Raw genomic sequence first — 17,937 nt, forward strand, 5'->3', positions numbered from 1 at the left:
GCCTTGCCTATGCAAATTTACTTAATTTACCCAATTAATCCCCTTTTACTCTGTGGCTTTATGAACACGTCTTGTGCTCAGAGTTCTTTCTCCTTACAGCTCAAACTGCCAGAGCAATTGGACTATAAACCTGATGGCAGGTCACAACGTTTTGGTGAAGATTAGCAAAAAGAGTGACGGGGATGGCACGGTCCCCACGCTCGGTGCTGGCACCACCAGGCAGGCGTCTGTCGGCCACTGCTGGCTGTGTGAGGGTTTTTTCACAGTGCAGCTTAGGCAGCGGGATTTATGAGGACACTTTGAATTTGGGTTGTAATTCAGTATAGTTACGACTGTCTCTTTGGACTTCAGGCCAGGGCCCACGGAGGAGGACGAAGAGCCTCCCAGTAGGAAGCTCCACCTGAGGAGTCAGAGGCATCAGTGATGCCAGCTCTTGCACTGGGGATGGTTTTTGGGGGAAGGTGGGGGCACTGAAAACGTCTTTTCAACTCGGGCAGACCCCAGCCTGCAAGTTTGCAGAAAGTAGCCTCCACACCAAAAAAATCCCCCGAGAAGCAACTGGTTTTGCACTGTGCTGGTGCACCACATTGTGCCTGCGAGCCTTGATCCCTGGCTGGAGCCCCTGAGGCTAGCGTGACGCTCAGGAATGACATTATCCATAATGGATGTTTCCTAAAATCAAGGACTGTGGCATAAAGCACTGCTGACACATTTATCTGACCTGGATATCATCACTCTGTTATTAAAATGAAATAGAGCGACTCTGAGATTAACCTGCAAGTAGAGCTAACAAAATGACATTTCATAATGATTTTCGCATTCCTTCAACAGAAAAAACTGCTTAGACAATCTAATGGATGAAGATGAGAAAGACAGGGCAAAGAGGTGAGCACTTTTTCTTTTATAACTCTCTGTTTAACTTGTGATGAGCTTGATACTGTTTGTTGCTGTAGAATCTATCCATAATCAATTAATCAAAGAGAGACAGAGTAAAATACAGCCAAACACAACTAGAAAACCTGCCATCTCACAGATTCCTATGCTTGGCTACCCTGTAAGAAGAAAATAACGTAGCAATGTTTCCTGTGGAAAATGTCAAAGAAGCCAAGGCATTGATCGTTTTCTTCACATTACTGGAGAACACGAGAACCGAAGAACCAACAATGTACTCCTGCCGCTATAGTACATCATCCAAGCTTCCCGAGTATATAAAAATGTGGGGTTTTTTACAAAAAACATTTTGCAAAAGAAAAAGAACTAAAAAAGTGGGGGTTTTTCCCTGTTCTGATGGTCATTTATTCATCAATGCCTATCTCACAGTAATGAAAACACCCAGAACTTACCTTCAGAGCAGAGAAAGACGACAAAAAGTGCTGCGTCAGCCCTAAACTGCCACGAACCTTTATTCACATACATTCCGCGCTCCATCATCAAGTCCTGGGTGGCGGGAAATTGTTGTGAACACTTTGCGGGGAGGGGAAGGGTGTGTTTGAAGGCAGAAGACCCTTGGCAATAAAACTCTTAATAACTGTCAGATCTGACTGGCACCTGCAGAAAAGCTGTTTGGAAGCATTTGAGGGCTTTTTTTCTGGACGCGCCATCAATACCGCAGCCCGCAGTTTAATTGCTTTAGAGGGAACCGTGGGTTGCCTGCGTTTTTCCCCTTGGTTCCCTCTAATGAGAGTATTTCCAGTCCAGGCACAACTAGTTGATCCAGTTTCATCTCTTTTGATTCCTTCTCCGCTTCTTTCCTCCCCGCAGCTTTTTTTCACCAATATAGGTCAGCACGGGCTGCAACCGAGCTCAACCGTTCCCCTTTGCTCCCTCCTCTTAACGTGTGCACGCCCAGGCTGCAGAAGGCCTGCCTTTGATACCGGGAGCAAAGCGCTGACCTGACTGCCTCCATTAGGCCCGCGAGGGGTGATCCGCTGAGGCCAGGGGCCCGCCAGCCCCCGGAGCCGTGCTGGGGCTGCTCCTCACGGGGGGCTTCGTGCCTGGGAGAGGGCCGACACGGGGTACGGCTCTGCGTGCGGCTCTGCCCAACCACCTGCACCTGGGGCCGGGGGAGGAGGTGGGTTTGGGGAAGGGATGCCTGCCGCCGCCACGCCGCATCGGAAAGAGACGGCTCTTCGGAGAGGGGGTGGCAGGGCGGGAGGTGTCACGTTCCCCAGAGCCCCGGGGCCAGGGAAGGGGGCAGCCGGGGAAGGGAGCCCACCTTGCGTCGCCGCTTCACACGCTTATGGCCCGATTATCTTCAAGATATTTGTGTGCTACTTGTTTTTTAAAAAAATGCATTAAATGAATCCATACAAGACAAAAAAAGGATAACACGTATCCTCACTATCAGCGATTGTCATCACCATCTGGTATGGTTTTCATGCCGTTTGTTCCTGGAGGGAAATTTTGTCATACCCTGGGGCAGGCCTCTATCAAGGTGGATAAAAAAATGATGACTTTGAAAATGAGAAAAGGAAATTGCTTCTTTAAATTGTAATTTGAGCACATTTAGAAATGTACGTTTTAGAAATAAATCTAAATTATCTAAATTTGAAATTCAGTTTGAAATCACGAGAGGCTTCATGAAGGTCTAAAGTTACGACAATATACTAAAACCATTCAGATTCATTTAAAAGCTACAGGTTTTCTTCCAAAGCTTTAAAGAGAGTCAAACTTGGGAGAAACCATTGGCTGAACATTTTGCTGTTGTGTGTTGCAAACTGAGGACTCATCTGTCCCGTGCCGCAGGGAAAACACTTCCTTTGTTTTCTTCTATTTGGTATAAGGACTGGGTCCCTCAGTGCCGAGAACCACGAGAGGGGGTGAAAAAGCCAAGAAAATTGTTCTCTTCTTTCATTTTCTGAGTAAAAAGTAGGTGAGACTGGAACTTTCTGGATCCGACTCTTTGGGGATGGACCCAAGCCAGGAGCTGGGTTTCTCTACGGTGGAAGTGTGACTAACGCACACGCACCACTTACTGTCTGCTGCAATTTATTAGGCACGTACAGGTTGTATTACGCAGTCATCCCACCTGTGCTGAGACGAGGGTCCATCCTCTCCCAAGGAGAGGCACCTGCACTCCCACCCCTGGGCCAAGTGTTTAGTATTTGGCCAAGATGCATAGCTCTTCCTTCACCACACTGATTATTTTGAGCATCCTCTGGCTCCGTAAGGCACTACTTCACTCTAAAGACCCGAGGACTAAAATGTGGATATGATGGCACCACACTTGGGAGCATCGAAGACTCTTTGAGGTCTACTGATCTTCTGGAGATCAGAAACCATCATTTCATTTTCAGTTCTTTGATGCTAGATGAAACTTACTTTTATAGATTTATTAATTTTAAACAAAAAATGTGCTTTGTGCACTTTTTTCTCTATCTGCTTTTCTTTTAGTTTGCTTTAATAGTAAATTATTTTAAAATAATTTTTTTGCAATTCAGTTGAATTCCAAATTCCAGCCAAAACCAGCTTGCAGTGAACCATAAGTAAGCGCTTAAGAAAGAAGGACTATCACCTGCCATTTTCCACTCCAATAAAAAGTAAATTTAAGAATCTGACTAGAAGTATGTGCTATGGTTACTTGCTTTGATGCATGTATAATGTATCCCACCTGGACAGCAAAAAGAAATACAAAATTTAGTGTAAAGCCACATTTCATTGTCAGGCAGCATGGTGTAATTGTTACTAGTCAGCAAGTATCAGTCTGTCTTTAAGACAACAAGCAGCAAATATGTAAGAGAATAAAAATGGTTATTTAGAACACATTTTAAATGGGTGATTTTGATTATTCTGAATTCAAGCTGTCCTGTATTGCCTTTAGCTGTATTCACTAAAAATCCAGATTTTATTCATATTGTGTGTCCTTCTTCCCCTTGGATATGCTATATTTTTTTTGGAGTAGCAAGGAGGGAGGAGAACTGGGACAAATAGTGTGGAACTAAGACAGACACTGTTTTGGCTTACTGTAAATGATATGCCCTAGCAGTGAAGTAAGCAAGGCTAGGGAATAATCTTCCAAGGGAAGTGATGAAAATTGCATTATTTAAGACATTTAAAACTGGACTGAACAAAGCATTTACGATGATGCAGGGATAGTTTAGATGACCTAATTGTGTGGGGGGGTTCTCATCTTTTTCCTTTTTAAGAATTTACTGTGATCATCGATTCAGATCTTGGTAGAGTTATTTCCACTAGAGGAGTTTTTATGTTTCCTCTGTGAATAAAATGTCAAGTGTTAAAAATAGATACTTTATATTTCTGTCAAGGCATCTTTATTTTTTTGGAAAAAGCAACACTTTCCCTAAAGACGGTTGGTGTTTTATTTTATTTTCAGGGGGATCAAGACCCTTTAAGCTTTAAATGAACTGAGGATTGAATTATGAGGAAGTAAAATGTTGATGTTTTTAACGTCCCCTTGAATTGTACAGAAAAAGGATAAGGCTGGAGCTTTTCACATCTTGTTCTGACAGCCTTTTGCACTGTAATAAGAACAGGCTGAAGTCAGTCAGGCAGTATCCACCCAATCTCTTGTGTTCAAAGCTGTAAAATAATCAAGTGTTGGCTTCTATCCAGTGTATCTCCAAGTGTGTTCAGGGTTGAGAGCAAGACAAACAAAAATTACCCCTCTGTCAGTAGTAACATCCAGAAGCCTCTGCAGTGATTTCTCTGCTGAAAACGTTTATTGCCATCCTGGTCCTTGGGGGGGATGCAGATGCTGGGCTAAATTTTGCTCTGATTTTCAGCAGTGTGCATCCAGAGCTGCTTATGAGGTACAGCAGAGTTAGCTAGGACTGAGGAACTCTGAGTGAGAACCGGCCTCTTGGCTTTTCTTTCCTGTCTACATGGAACCAGATTTTTAGATCTTTACGTAATTAACAAGGCAAATCTTGTCTGCTTGAGGACCTTTCAGAAGAACAGACGATCGTTCTGGGTTATATTTATTTGTATTTTCACATGGCTACAGAAGTCCAGGTGACACCCTCCAAGTAGAATGATTGTCACATCCATGGGAACAATTCAGAAAACACTTGCTTGTGTATAGGTTGATATATAATTTAAAAAAAAATAAAGTGCACACTCTGAAAAGATTATCAACAGCCTTAATGACAGTATTATGATGGTGCCAAAACACCCCAAATGGAATCAGGTCCTTTCTTCCTATGAGCTCTTCAAATACAGCAGCAGAAGCAGGCTCTCTCTGAGGAGTCTGCAAGCTAAACAGACAAGACTGGCAGAGTCCCCACTTTACACCTAAAGAGTCGGGGCACCGTAATCTTAAGCAATTTGCCCAGTGGCACACAGAGATTATGGGCAAGCAGGGGACCCCTGCTAGCACTTCTGAGACCCCAGGTCTGGGAACACATCCCAACCTCAGACCCGGTCCATGCTGGGACGAGACGTGCTGATGCCCTCCCTCCTGCTTGCCCTTGTCACCTTGGAAGGGAGACTGAACTACGGGGCATATGAACTAGATGGGAGCTGCAGCAACCTCTGCTCAGGTCCCTGATCTTAATGACTGGAAGACCACAGCCCTATTCCTCTCCGTAAGCCAGCTTGGAGGTAGCCAGAGGACCTGTGACCAAAGCGGGCAGGTCCCTCTAGGTCGACCCAGCTGCAGTGCAATGGCTAAGCTGCAGGACCAGGGTCCCTCTCTCCTGCTAAGACTGCACAGATGGATATGTCCCGTAGTTTTACCATCCTCACTCTTCTCCTTTATGGACGGTTTTACGGTTGTCACAGTATTTCTATTTCTTCTTGCTCTGAGTGCCTCCTCAGAGGCTGCGTGAACTTTCAAGATCCTGCGCATGCCTAGGAGATGGACAGAGCTCCTTCACCTACAGGCTTAATGCCAACCTGATAGGCTCGATCAGAGTGTCCAGAGGCAGCACAGAAGGGCGAGCAGAGCCTCCATCTCCCCGCTGGACTTTAAAAGGGGCCCAAAGACAAGAGCAGGAGGGAGGAACAGTCGCTTCCTACTTGTCTCTGGAGCTGTGTTGGAGGCCAGTGTCGATCCTCACATACTGAGGCACATAGCAAGATAATTTCTGTGTATATACACTCCAAAGAGGAGGTACAGGATGATCTTTCCTCTTGGTCTGCTCATCCTTTTATTTTTCCCCTGTCTACAGGGCTTCGCGTAACAAGTCTGAGAAGAAGAGGCGCGATCAGTTCAATGTTCTCATCAAAGAGCTCAGCTCCATGCTTCCAGGCAACACTCGCAAAATGGACAAAACTACTGTGCTGGAAAAAGTCATTGGCTTTCTGCAGAAACACAATGGTAAGATTTACTGCAGCTCTTCATGCACTTGTCAGATGGTTACTACAATATCCTGTTTCCTTCAGTGATTATCACAATGGCTCAAGGGGCCTAAAAGTGCCAACATAAGTTTTTTTTTTCCTATCTCATCAAAAAAGATCATTTGCAGGCACTGTGCTGCCCAAATCCATCTCCTTGGCTGCTCTTTAGTTGAGGATGACTCTCAACCTGCTAGAGAAGGGAGTGAAAGTCAGGAAGCGAGAGAAGGTGGGCAGCAGTGCCCTGCAGCACATGTGAAGAAGAGGGATGCTTTGAACAAGAGAGATTTGGGGCCAGAGGGAAGATTGCCTTCCTTGAAATTTGCAGTATTCTGAGCAGAAGAACAAAGCATTTGCCCCAGCTTCTCTGCAGAAAAATGCAGCGAAGCAATCTGTTCAGCCCCCCTGCTCCTCAGCGAACTGTGCAGGACTCAATTTTCCACAGTGAGCAGAAAACTCAGACCAGAAAAGGCCCCAATTTTTGAAGTCGGTTTCAGCAAATTGCATCTACAGAGAGCTGACGTGCTTCACCCAGTTTGCACAAGCAGAAGCTACATCACATTTCCACAGCATGCAGCTGCAATAGTAAAGTTTGGCCTCAGAAAGCCAAGAGTTTATTTTTTAAAATGCACACAGCAGTGACAGTTAAGTCCCTTAGACATGTGCCCTCACAGAGGGCAGAGGAGATTTCTGACCCTGCTGATCTAGCCTGGTTGGTCTAGTTCCCAGTCGAGTGAGAGGAACGAGCACTGCAAGCTCCCTGATGCATGGACATCCACCAGCAGCGGATAATTGAAACACTTCTTCCTTATAAATCAGGGCACTGGTTTAAAATGGGGCTCTCCTGCTCTGCCCCTGTGAGGAAGAGGCTTCAGCGGGTGACCGTGAGGAACGTCCCTGGTCCCACAAAGCAGAAAGGGCTCTCGCGAGCTGATGCACCGCATCACCAGGCTCGCCTTCGCTCATCCGGCACCTCCTGTCCTCGCTCCCTGGAGAGCTCTGGGTGAAATGGAAAAGACCATAAAAACTCTTATACCATGACTCCCAACATAATGGAATCACAAATGTCAAACTTATTGAGGAAATAATTATAGTGGTTCTGTTGTTAGAGCGCAGTTTCTCCTTAAATGAATTTTTGGCACAGACAAGATGATTTCATACAGGAGGGCACGACTAGGACATCTCAAAGTTTAATAATTGTATATACCTATTAAAAAATGACAGTAATAACATTTTTTTTTTTAGCTGCCCATGGCAGAGTAAAGGAGGATGTGAATATACTCAATTATAAAGCAAGCAAAGAACAATCACACGAGATTTGAATAAGTGTAGACAAGTGTAGCTGATAGCCCAAACAATTTCCTCCAAAAGGCACTTCGTTTCTGGAAGAACAACTAGGTAAAAGAAAGCTAACAGTCACAAATCCTTCCACAGCAATTGGGTCAAACTGTGACTGGTTTTTGTGCGCTTGCTAAAAAAAGCAAATGTTATCTATTTTTAAACTAGATTAGTAGTCACACAATATAATACAAAGCATCAGCGTTTAAAAATGTTGATTATCTTCAGCGTACTTTGGATCTAGTTTATTCAGTTGTATTTCCCTTTCATTTAGTAGGCTAAACCAAGATTTTCGTTGTAACGGAGGAGGTCAATTTTCAGACTTTTTTACTTCATAAACAGCCTCCTTCTTTATAATCCAGAGAATCTCCCAAATCTCAAGTAATTCTTCGAATAGTCTCTTGTTTTGTGTATATCAGCTTTTCCAAGCTACGGATCTGCTGAAAGTATGCTATATTCTGAGACTGTATAATAAAAATCTGATTGGGGCTGATCTCTCTTTTTCCTTACTCTGTTTTTGAAATCTCTTTATAAGACCATGGGGGCTGTGGAGAGCCGCCGTGCTATCAGTGACAGCCCCCAGCAGTGCAGAAAGTGAGTCGAACGAGCTGGTAGAAGCAGACGACTGCATCTCCACTAATAAAGCCTGAACGGAAGCTTTGATTTCTTTCTAGGTGACAATATGCACAGGCGCTGGTATAAATTTACTGTCTTTAATATGATTTAGCCATTTGCATTTCTCTAGCCAGTTTGCCTATGTGCTCCAAATAGGGAGTGTTGGGTATTACATGCTCTGGAAGTATTAATCAATAGGATTAATTAGCAGGCGGCACCGAAACGAGAAGACAGGCTGGGCTCAGCATCCCCTCCCTCAACAGTGCTGAATGAGGGAGCACTTTCAGACAAGCAGAGTGAGCAGTGAACAAAACGAGCACAAGTCTCTCTAAATTATAAGATCTGACCCCTATAACACTGTCTGACAAGTTTATTAATGTATTACTAGGGTAGAGCTAACATGGGTGGCTGTTTTTTGAAGGGAACAGCTCACCATGGTGCATCCAGCTCCCCCCAGTACGGTCCCCAGTTTCAGTGCGAAGCCATGACTTGTTACCCTGGTGTGCCTGCACCCCTCCACGGAAACCCTTTGGGGAACAAGGGTCCTCAGGCTCCTGGCCGGGACTGGCCAACAGCGAGGAACCCCCCCCCCGATATCTCATGGGCTGACAGCACAGGAGGCTCTCCCCTCTGACAGGATTTGGGATGAGATGCCAGTGTTCCAGTGCAAGGCTGGTGCAAACACTCCTGTTTCACTTGCATTTTGGAGAACAGAGCAATGTCTCTGCTGTTTGGGGTCACGGCCCTTCGGGGCTCCTCTGACGGAGTTTTCTTGCTGCTCTCTATTTGGCACAGAAGCTGTAGGCTTAACCCTAGCTCTCTGGCGTCCTAATTTTGAAGCTGTAAATTGTAAATACCAATTTGACACGTGCTAATCCTTGTCTTGATTTTAATTTAAAGCAAAGTGGTTTTATCTTTTGATCAATACCTAAGTAAGACTGATGGAGGCCGATAGCTATGTGAATACGGTCTCCCACTGAAGTCAGCTCAAGCTGAGCTGAGTAAAAAATGAGGAAAACATTTCAGGATTGGGCCCAGTTTAGATAATCGTTATTGTCTCTACATGCAAAACCCGTGCTTGAAAACTGCAATTTTTTAATATAAAAGTGATTTTTATCTTTTCATAGCAACTCATATATAGGCTTGCAAGATACAAGTTTTTTTGAATTTAATAAAATGAAATGTTTTATTTGTCTAGAAGTCTCAGCACAGACGGAGATTTCTGAAATTCAGCAGGACTGGAAGCCTTCATTTCTCAGCAACGAAGAATTCACCCAGCTGATGTTGGAGGTGACATGCATATATACCCTTCCTAATTTTGTCTAGCAGTCATGGAAATGCCCATGCATCTAGAATAAAATGTCATCTGCAGTTCCAAAAGAGGAGGTTTCAGGTACTGCTGTATTTGACCGTCAAGCAGAGCTGTCACTGGGACAAAGGATCAGAGTCCCCACATGTTGCTTTTCACTCTCAAAAAGTTGCGCTGCGCTGCCGCAGCCTGCAAAGCTGCGCAGGCACTCCCAAGAAATGCAATCCAGGGGAGAAACTCAAATCACAGGTTACATTTTATTTTTACAAACAGAGGTGAGGAAAAGGGCACACAGCAGTTTTTATCCTGTTCTTGGAAGGCATTATTATTGTTTAATATTTATGCAAGACTAGCACCTAAAAAGCAACCGTGTCACATTCCTCTAGTGCTAGGTGCTGTACAAGCAGATAAAACCTGACAGCTCCTCTTCGTTTGATAGAGTTAATACTTCCACTCTAAGGATTTTCAAGGCCCTTATCAAACACTTTTTATTCTAACAGGGAGCAGGGTTATTTTGCAATGATAGTTTTAAAATTACCTTTAAATTATACCATAGGTGCTTTTAACGCTAGCTGGGATTTGAAGGGAGGTGACTCAACGGTGTTTATGTAGGTTCGAGATGAAATGCAAATAAGCTGCTAAAACGTATTTTTCTCTCTCAGTAACAGCTAGCACCTTCTTTAGCAAGGATCTTCTCCCGTACAAAACACATGGAGGTTGCACGGCCCTGCAGTGTCCTTTGAGAACAAGCTTCTCCCCCTCCCACAAATGATGTGAACATGGGGCGTGATCCAGGCTCTGGCAGCAGGCAGGGAGGGATGCTGGGGAGCAGCTTGACCCTCCAAGGGGTGGCACAAAGCCGGGGCACATTGCTGGCCCCCAGGGGCTGGCAGTCCCTCAGCCATGGCAGTTCGTTGTGATGAGACTCCCCTGGTCCAGTGTTAGGAGACGCTTTGCTCCCATTGCACTGACAACCGCCCATTCCCATCTCTGTGCGCAGGAACTTAACATACGTAACTCCTTCAGTCTGCACTGAAATATTGCCCTCAGATAGCAGTAAATTGGCAGTTGTCTTGACTGGCTGGGCCTTTGTTGATTCTACTTGTATGCCACACAATTTTAGATTAAAACAATTGCTTTTAGTTTCCCAGCTTATAAATCACCTTCTTGCTACTGTGATTTTCCATGCCCTTCAAGGTAACATTGGGTATTGGGATGTCCTGTTGAGCCAGCTGTTCATCATTCTCTTCTTTTTTGCCTTTCTACTAATCTTATTTTATTAACATTTGGACAAGACTGCTTGAAGTTTTTCCCGTCCTGTTATTAAAAGATGGAAGGGTTTTTTCAAGCACTGATTCAAAAGAAACAGAGCATAATTGACTGCGGTAATACATCAGCTTTCCTGAAAATGGCCTTTTCTTATCCCATTGAAAAGGCTGTCATCAAATTACATAGGAGTGTGTATTAGGCTCTGTTTGCCCATCTAGGACCGTTGCAGTAGTGAAATCTTTGAAGAGGGATATTGCCCTCTTAATGTTGGAAGGACCAGATGCGAGTAAATAAAAATAGAATTATGTATGCATACATTAACTTGATTTTACCACAAAATTCTGATGTGAGTCACTTTGTATAATTTGCATTGGATACGAAATAAAGACTTGATTTAAAAAAAAAAAAAACAACAACCTTCACCATAGTAACATGCACAATCCAGCTGCCTTGTAAAACCACTGCTCTCTTCTACGGTTAACAGCTATTTTAGAAAACAGCTTGAATGTACTACACTAAAGAAAAACATATTCTCTGCACTTAGATTAACAAAATCAAACTAACTATAGCAGCTGAAGGGTTTTCAGAGATGCTAAACACACGCTTTTCTACTGGGGTATAAGTTATTGACCTGCTTTTCAAAGGATTGTAGCACCAGCAGCTTCCCATTGACTTAAATAGTTGTGGGTGCTCAGCATTCTCTGGAAAAAGGAACATATGTTTGTGTCTTTATTCAAGGCTTTGTGTTTTCTTTTTTTTTTTTTTTGAAAAACAATTAGCATTTTCCAGTGTTCTCAGAATTCTTTCCCTTATTGAAGTCAGCAGGGGGGAAGGATGTGCTGCAGCTCACAGGATCAACTGCTAGTCTGGCTGGGAGGCATGCCTGGGGTTGCAGTAGGGTTTTGTAACGCCGTGTCACCATGCTCAGGCTGTTTGCAGTACACCTGTCTCCTGACCAGGTATTGCCTCTGGAGTATAGCTGAACTCAGCTCCGATTCAGTCATGCTTGCAGTGCCCGTACTGCTCAAACACTGCAGGCAGCACCGACTCCAGATCACCAGTGAACTGACAGGAAAGACGCAGACCTGCTCCGCTTGAAGGCATTGGGAGCTCCACCAGTGACTCCTTAATTACAATGGGAAGGTTTTAATATAGTCTCTGAGCATCTATTGTCTCTTCATCGTTGGGAGGGTTCTGCTCAGAGTAGGTTGCTTTAGGTCTGGAAATCTACCTAGATTTAACTTTGAACAAGATTTAGCTCAAAACTTTGCAGCTCAGACTAAAGAAGAAACTAATTTTGAAGGTGAAATTGCTCCTGTGCAGAGGAAGGGGATAAGGCTGACATTCCCCTTCAGTCCTAGGAGTGAAGGGGCTTACCGCAAGGTGGGACCGAAGTGAGGAAGAAACTCTACAGAAGGATGAATTCCGCTTGGAATGAGTAATCCAATACCATGACCTTTAAAATAAATCACTCAATTAAAACTCAGGCTAAAGATTATTTGATCATTTGCATCGCTTTTACTTACATGAAAGCCCAGTAATATACAACGTTACATTAATACAAACTGAGATTTATGGGGTTTGCAGAGAAGTACCATTTTGAGATAGGACCACATCCTTTCATCGTCCTTTGATATTTACACAGAGCTCAAATGTTCATTTTAATAGCTTCCAAGGGATCCAGTCTTAGTCATTTTGCATTATTAAAATGTGTGATTAATTTAAAAACTGAGACATGAAATGTTCCTGTGAGCCCTTTGTTGCTTCAATAGTAGGTTTTACTAGACTACAAAGAGTGTTGTAAAAGTTAAATCAGACTGTAAAATCAGAGAATTACTGTTCTGCAACTTGAGATAACGTTCCTACAACTCGATAACAATATGGTGCTGAAGTCAAACTGTTTTGATCAACATGCGATGAGACGCCCTGTTTACACCCCTCATTCCTATTAAAGCACTCTCCACTCGTCTGTTTTTCTTAGGCGTTAGATGGCTTCATTATAGCAGTAACCACAGGTGGAAGCATCATCTACGTGTCTGACAGCATCACACCTCTTCTAGGGCATTTACCGGTGAGTAATTCTGGCACTGGCTTTTCTACTACACATCGTAGGATTGTGCCCTGCTTTTTTAGAAACAGATGTAAAAGGTGGGGTGGTGTTTTCCTGAAAATGCGGTGAGGGGCTTTGTCCCTGCGTTATCCTGGCCGCTGCTGTTGATCAGCTCTGTTCTCTCCCCTTCTGATTCATACCCTTCAGGTTTTTGTTGCTATGAGGCCCTTCGGCTTGAATGGAAAAAGCTCTGCGGGAATACTCTGGCCAGGGGAGGGACAGGGTGCCCTGGCTGATCTTTTCCATCTCTGATTTCTAAGCTAGCAGAGAATAGTACCAGTGCTGCTGGCAGCCGGTGAGGAGCTTGTTAAGGGCCTTATTCTGCTTCCAGGGAGGTAAAGGACAAAACCCCCACTGAATTCAGAATTAGCTGGGGGCTGCTGCCGAGCTGTCCCCACAGCTCAGCTGTGCTTTCCTAAGGGGAGTGCACCCCGCTCCCGGGAGGTGCTGCTGGAGCCGATGCTCGGCGCTCGGGTCTGGCACATACAGCTTGTTTTATCTGGGGGCTGCTGGGTCTTGCTGTGGGAGACGCTCCTGCGTGCGCTGGCTTGGGCTGCTCCAAAGAAAAGGACTGCTCCAAACCCTGCTCCTGTTGCTAAGGCTGCTCTAGGAGAAATGGCACAATAATTAAGGATTAATCCTCACACTCATTTTTAGTAGCTTGGTCTCAAATAAATACATGCCCAGGAGAAAAAAAAGGCTGCCAAATCATTATTGTACCACCCCCCTGCCATGTTCTTAGGAAAATTACAATTCTTTTTCTCTCGTTTACTTATTCATCAAATACGTGTTATGTTTTCCACCCAGAAAAAAGTATTTCACACACACTACCTTGCTGTAATATGAACAAAAATTTTCTTCTTCTTTCACTTGATGAAAGGTGGCAGCTCCTGGTAAATGCAAGAATATTGCTATGCAACAACAGATTGAACTGAACCTATTTCAGTTTTCTTTAATCCTCAACAGTTGAGAAAACCAGTAGTTGACTATTTTCTGACATTTGCCTTTGCTTCAAATGCAGAGAGCGCCCTGTCCTGCAGGCTGTTGAGTCTTCATACACTTACTGATTTCCATGGAATTTCCTTGTCTTTCATGGTTTGGGGGTCTCATTGCTATCCTTTCCAAATACTGATTCTTAGTGGAGATGGTACATCTGCTGCTGGAAAGTATTGCTCTTCAGGAAGACACATTTCAGACCCTGTGCCTAAAACCTTAAGCCCTGGCTCAACATGGATGGATTCAAGTTCATAATTCCTGAGTTAGACCATCAGAGACTAAATCAGTTTTCCCTCCCGAAGTTACACCTTGTGTAATAATCTTGCACAGTATCCAGCCCTAAATGAGGACAAAGATGGGCATTATTTTTTATTCGCACAGAAGCAGCACATAGCAGTCAGGGACCAACCAGGACTGGAGGTGGAGCAGGAGTTCCCACAGACCTTCTCAGAGCTGATGGAGTGATAATGGTTAACAACTGCCCCACCAGCCCACGCAGGCGGAGTGACTGGGTGCATCTCAGAGACTGCAACTGGGCAAGCAGTAAAGGCTTCTGCCTGCCCAAGGCTGGCCATGGGCAGGGGCCCAGCTGAGAGTGCAGTTAGGTGCACACTGGGCATTTTAGTCCCATGCTGCCCTTTCCATATGGCTTTTAAAGTTTTAAAACTGATCAGAGTGCTATCTGGACAATCTATGTGGCTTATTTTGTTTACCTCCAGGATCTAATTGTCAGCTAAATTCAGTCACTGTTTGAGGGACAAAATACCAATTCTTTCTCCTCTGTGACTGCAGGGAAAAATATACTCTGCAAATCTTCTGCTTTGAGCACTGAAAGGGAAGCAAAACTGGGCAGAATGCAGAGCAGGGCTCTCTGAGGGCCCCTATCAAGAAATCTGATGTATTTTCTTTCATTAAAATCATGAAAGACTCTGTGCTGAGAACAAGTATATCCAATTCTCTTTAATACAGCTTCCCTAAGTTCCACGGAGCATTTTCAAACACAAACTTCCTCTGTTGTAATTTTAAATTTAAGTTTGTTATTACAACGTCTGGAGGCTACTCCTAGGGTCGGTTGATGTAAAGAGAGGTTTAGCTGACATGCTAAGATTGACTGTAGTTGAAGTGAACTCCTGGAAATCTGATCACAACTCATAGCATTTGCCACTCAGATGGTACGCTACAACCCCAAGACTATGCATGTCTCTGGAGGAGGGTCCTCCCTGTCCCTTCTTGCCTGCTTTGCTGAGTGAAACAGTTAAACACAGGTGGCAGAGTGACTATTTCCAACGTCCAGGAGAAGACACAGGTTTCTCATGGACGTTGCCTGTCCACGGACTCAGGCAGAAGGTGCTGCACCTGCTCGTGGACTGGGAGAGTGGTGACCAGCTGTCCCGGTTTCGGCTGGGATAGAGTTAATTTTCTTCCTAGTAACTGGTGTTGTGCTGTGTTTTGGATTTAAACCACAACACCATCTCACCCAGCTTTAGTCCTGTAGCTGAGGGGTCTGTGCTCGGTGCCTGCCCGTGCGAGGCTCCTTGAGGGTCAGCGGAGGTCCCTGGCAGGGCTGAGCTTCTCCTGGGGGGGCTCTTTCTCCCCAGGGACTCCCAGGTGAAGCTCAGGCAGCTGCTCTGCTGTGTTGGGTGCTTTAGTTAAATGTCAGGGGGGAAAATCCAGCACGTAGCAGCTTATAGCGTACAACAGTTTTGCATGCTGTGTTGCTGTAGCAGGGTAGCAATGGGCATCACTGCAGGATGTACAGATTGATATAGGGGCCAAATCCCAGCACACAAGAGCAGAGCTACCTTGATTTTTTTTGGTTACTGGGAAAGAAGCCTGTCTCATTTGCAGCCCTCTACCTTCCCGTTCCTGACCGTGTTCCTCAGTTCCCCTGCTTTTTTTCTCTGCAGCAGGAATAACTCATCATATTTCCTCCTCACCCCCCAAAAAAGCGATGAAAAGGTGAGGAAGGACCTCCATTTTGAAGTATAGCTGTCTTGATGAAACTGCACAGATATTTAAGCTATACATCAAATGATTGCAGAACTTGGGGTGGATTTACTGTGCATTGTTTTTAGAACGGACCAGCATCCATGTATGCAAAGCTGTTCTTTCTTTGTCTGCCATAGCTACCAGGGGTAAATACTCAGAGGCTTCTGTTAGCGGGATTCACAGATTCCAAGGTGCAGAGTAGATTCCAAGATCAGATTCCAACGCGTTAATGTAGTTCATCAAACCACTCTACCCACAGTCACTGTAATTTATTTTTTATCCGCTTTGCCTGTTTCATTCAGCAATGCTTTGTGGCTGTGTCTGCCAGCAGGGCAGAACTGCCCACTGCAGAATAATTAGAATATTAGACAAAGCTGCAAACCGTTCCCCTCCAACCAATACATTATTGTCTGTGGTCAAATTTTGTCCATCTCTCTGGTCACCTTTTTCCCATGGCACCAGATGTCTGCTCTTTGGGTCTAGTGCAGAATTAGCTCTGAATAGCTTGCCTGGCATTTCCTACAGCTCCAGTGAGACCGTGGAATATTTGCTTCGTTCTGTCTATTTGACCTGTCCATATATTTTGATTGACATATTGATTCAAGAACATTATTGGAGTCTTGATATGTACAAGATCCAGAAATTCTGTTCCGTGTGCTGCTTTACAGGTGTGCCTAACCTCCGCAGGAGGCAAGAGTTACGAGACGCAGGAAGAAGTAGATACCTTATCATTTTTTTCTTACTCATTTTAAAAAAAATGGCATTCCCTAACAGAAAAGATGCAAACCAAACATTAAATTCTGGATATGGTACATGACGGCGGCAAGAAGTATAAATGCCAGGACTTGCAAATCAATGAATAGCTGGTGCTCATGGCAGCAGGTTGCTCTGAGGGGTGTGTGGGACAGAAGTCTTGCAACTCCTACCATACGCATAGTGGCAGGTCTCTGCAGCTATCTCCTTAAATGGAAACGACACTGCAAAACTGATAATAGGTTTTGAATCAGAGCTTGGTCACAATATGGAGACAAAAGGTGGTACATCCTCAAGTCACCGAAGAAGCAATAATGTGTTTGAGGAGTGGTGACAGCTCACATCTAGTCCTTCTGCAGCTACTGCTGAGTGGATGGGAGATTAATTAACCCCCATGAGACTTATGTGAAACTGGGGGATACAGGTAGAAAAGGAATGAGAAGGAAAAATTACTTTTCTGAGATTGTACCATAAGCCTTAAACAGAAACTGCACCACTGCGGTTTCCCATCAGGTGCTCTTTCTTCACATGCCCAAAATTCCATGAACAATGTACTATATTTTGTGTAAATATAAATATAATGTTTGTAGACATATATATAAAAATTGAATTACACACAGTATCAGTAGGATGCATATTAATAAGGTATATACTAAAGTCACAAAAATAATTTTCAAGTATTTGTCACAAAAGGAATATTCAAGTAATGAGCACATGTAGTACTTATAATTGAATAATCTAAAGTAATATATTATCGCATCAAGATAAGTGTATAAAGCATTGCACTCTGATTTTCAAAGTATACTCGATGCATTTCACTACTCTAAACAGGAATTCCGCACAGAACAGCAGGCATGGGTGGAAAGCAGAGGGAAACCAAAGCATAATCTTAAGTAAATCCATAAATAAATGATGATGATTAATAACTTGCCAGTCTCATACAGGGCTAACACATTTTCAACATGACTATACAGTCTGATAGCAGCTGCTCTGACGACACACGAAGCGGTGTCAGCATGCCAGCTCAGCCCGAGGTAGTCTCAAGTAGGATGGATGTAAGTCAATGCCATTAGAGGGTCACTTTATCTCGGGGCTTCCTCTCAGATACGCTCTTCTAGCGTTGGGTTAGTCACCACGCTGAACACAGTGAGACCTTCCTCTTGGTAACCCTGTGACAGACTCTTGTCTTCTCCACCCTGGCCCAGTCAGCGTGTTTTGCACAAATCCATCTCCTCTTTCTATTCCCAAATCTCAGTACCTAGAT

General features: G+C 44.2%; 1 protein-coding gene across 1 annotated transcript in view; it reads left to right on the top strand.

Annotated features, from left to right (window-relative positions):
* The first annotated feature begins 838 nt into the window (after nt 1-838).
* Nucleotides 839-17,937, top strand: part of NPAS2 (neuronal PAS domain protein 2) — a 54,088-nt gene continuing 36,989 nt past the window's right edge. Inside the window, exons 1-4 of the mRNA XM_075135851.1 lie at nt 839-885; nt 6,129-6,277; nt 9,446-9,537; nt 12,807-12,896. Coding sequence (XP_074991952.1) covers nt 854-885; nt 6,129-6,277; nt 9,446-9,537; nt 12,807-12,896 — 363 coding nt within the window. The 5' untranslated portion in view covers nt 839-853. The remainder of the gene's footprint in view (nt 886-6,128; nt 6,278-9,445; nt 9,538-12,806; nt 12,897-17,937) is intronic.

The sequence above is a fragment of the Calonectris borealis genome, chromosome 1 (assembly GCF_964195595.1).
Source record: "Calonectris borealis chromosome 1, bCalBor7.hap1.2, whole genome shotgun sequence".
Lineage (NCBI taxonomy): Eukaryota > Metazoa > Chordata > Aves > Procellariiformes > Procellariidae > Calonectris > Calonectris borealis.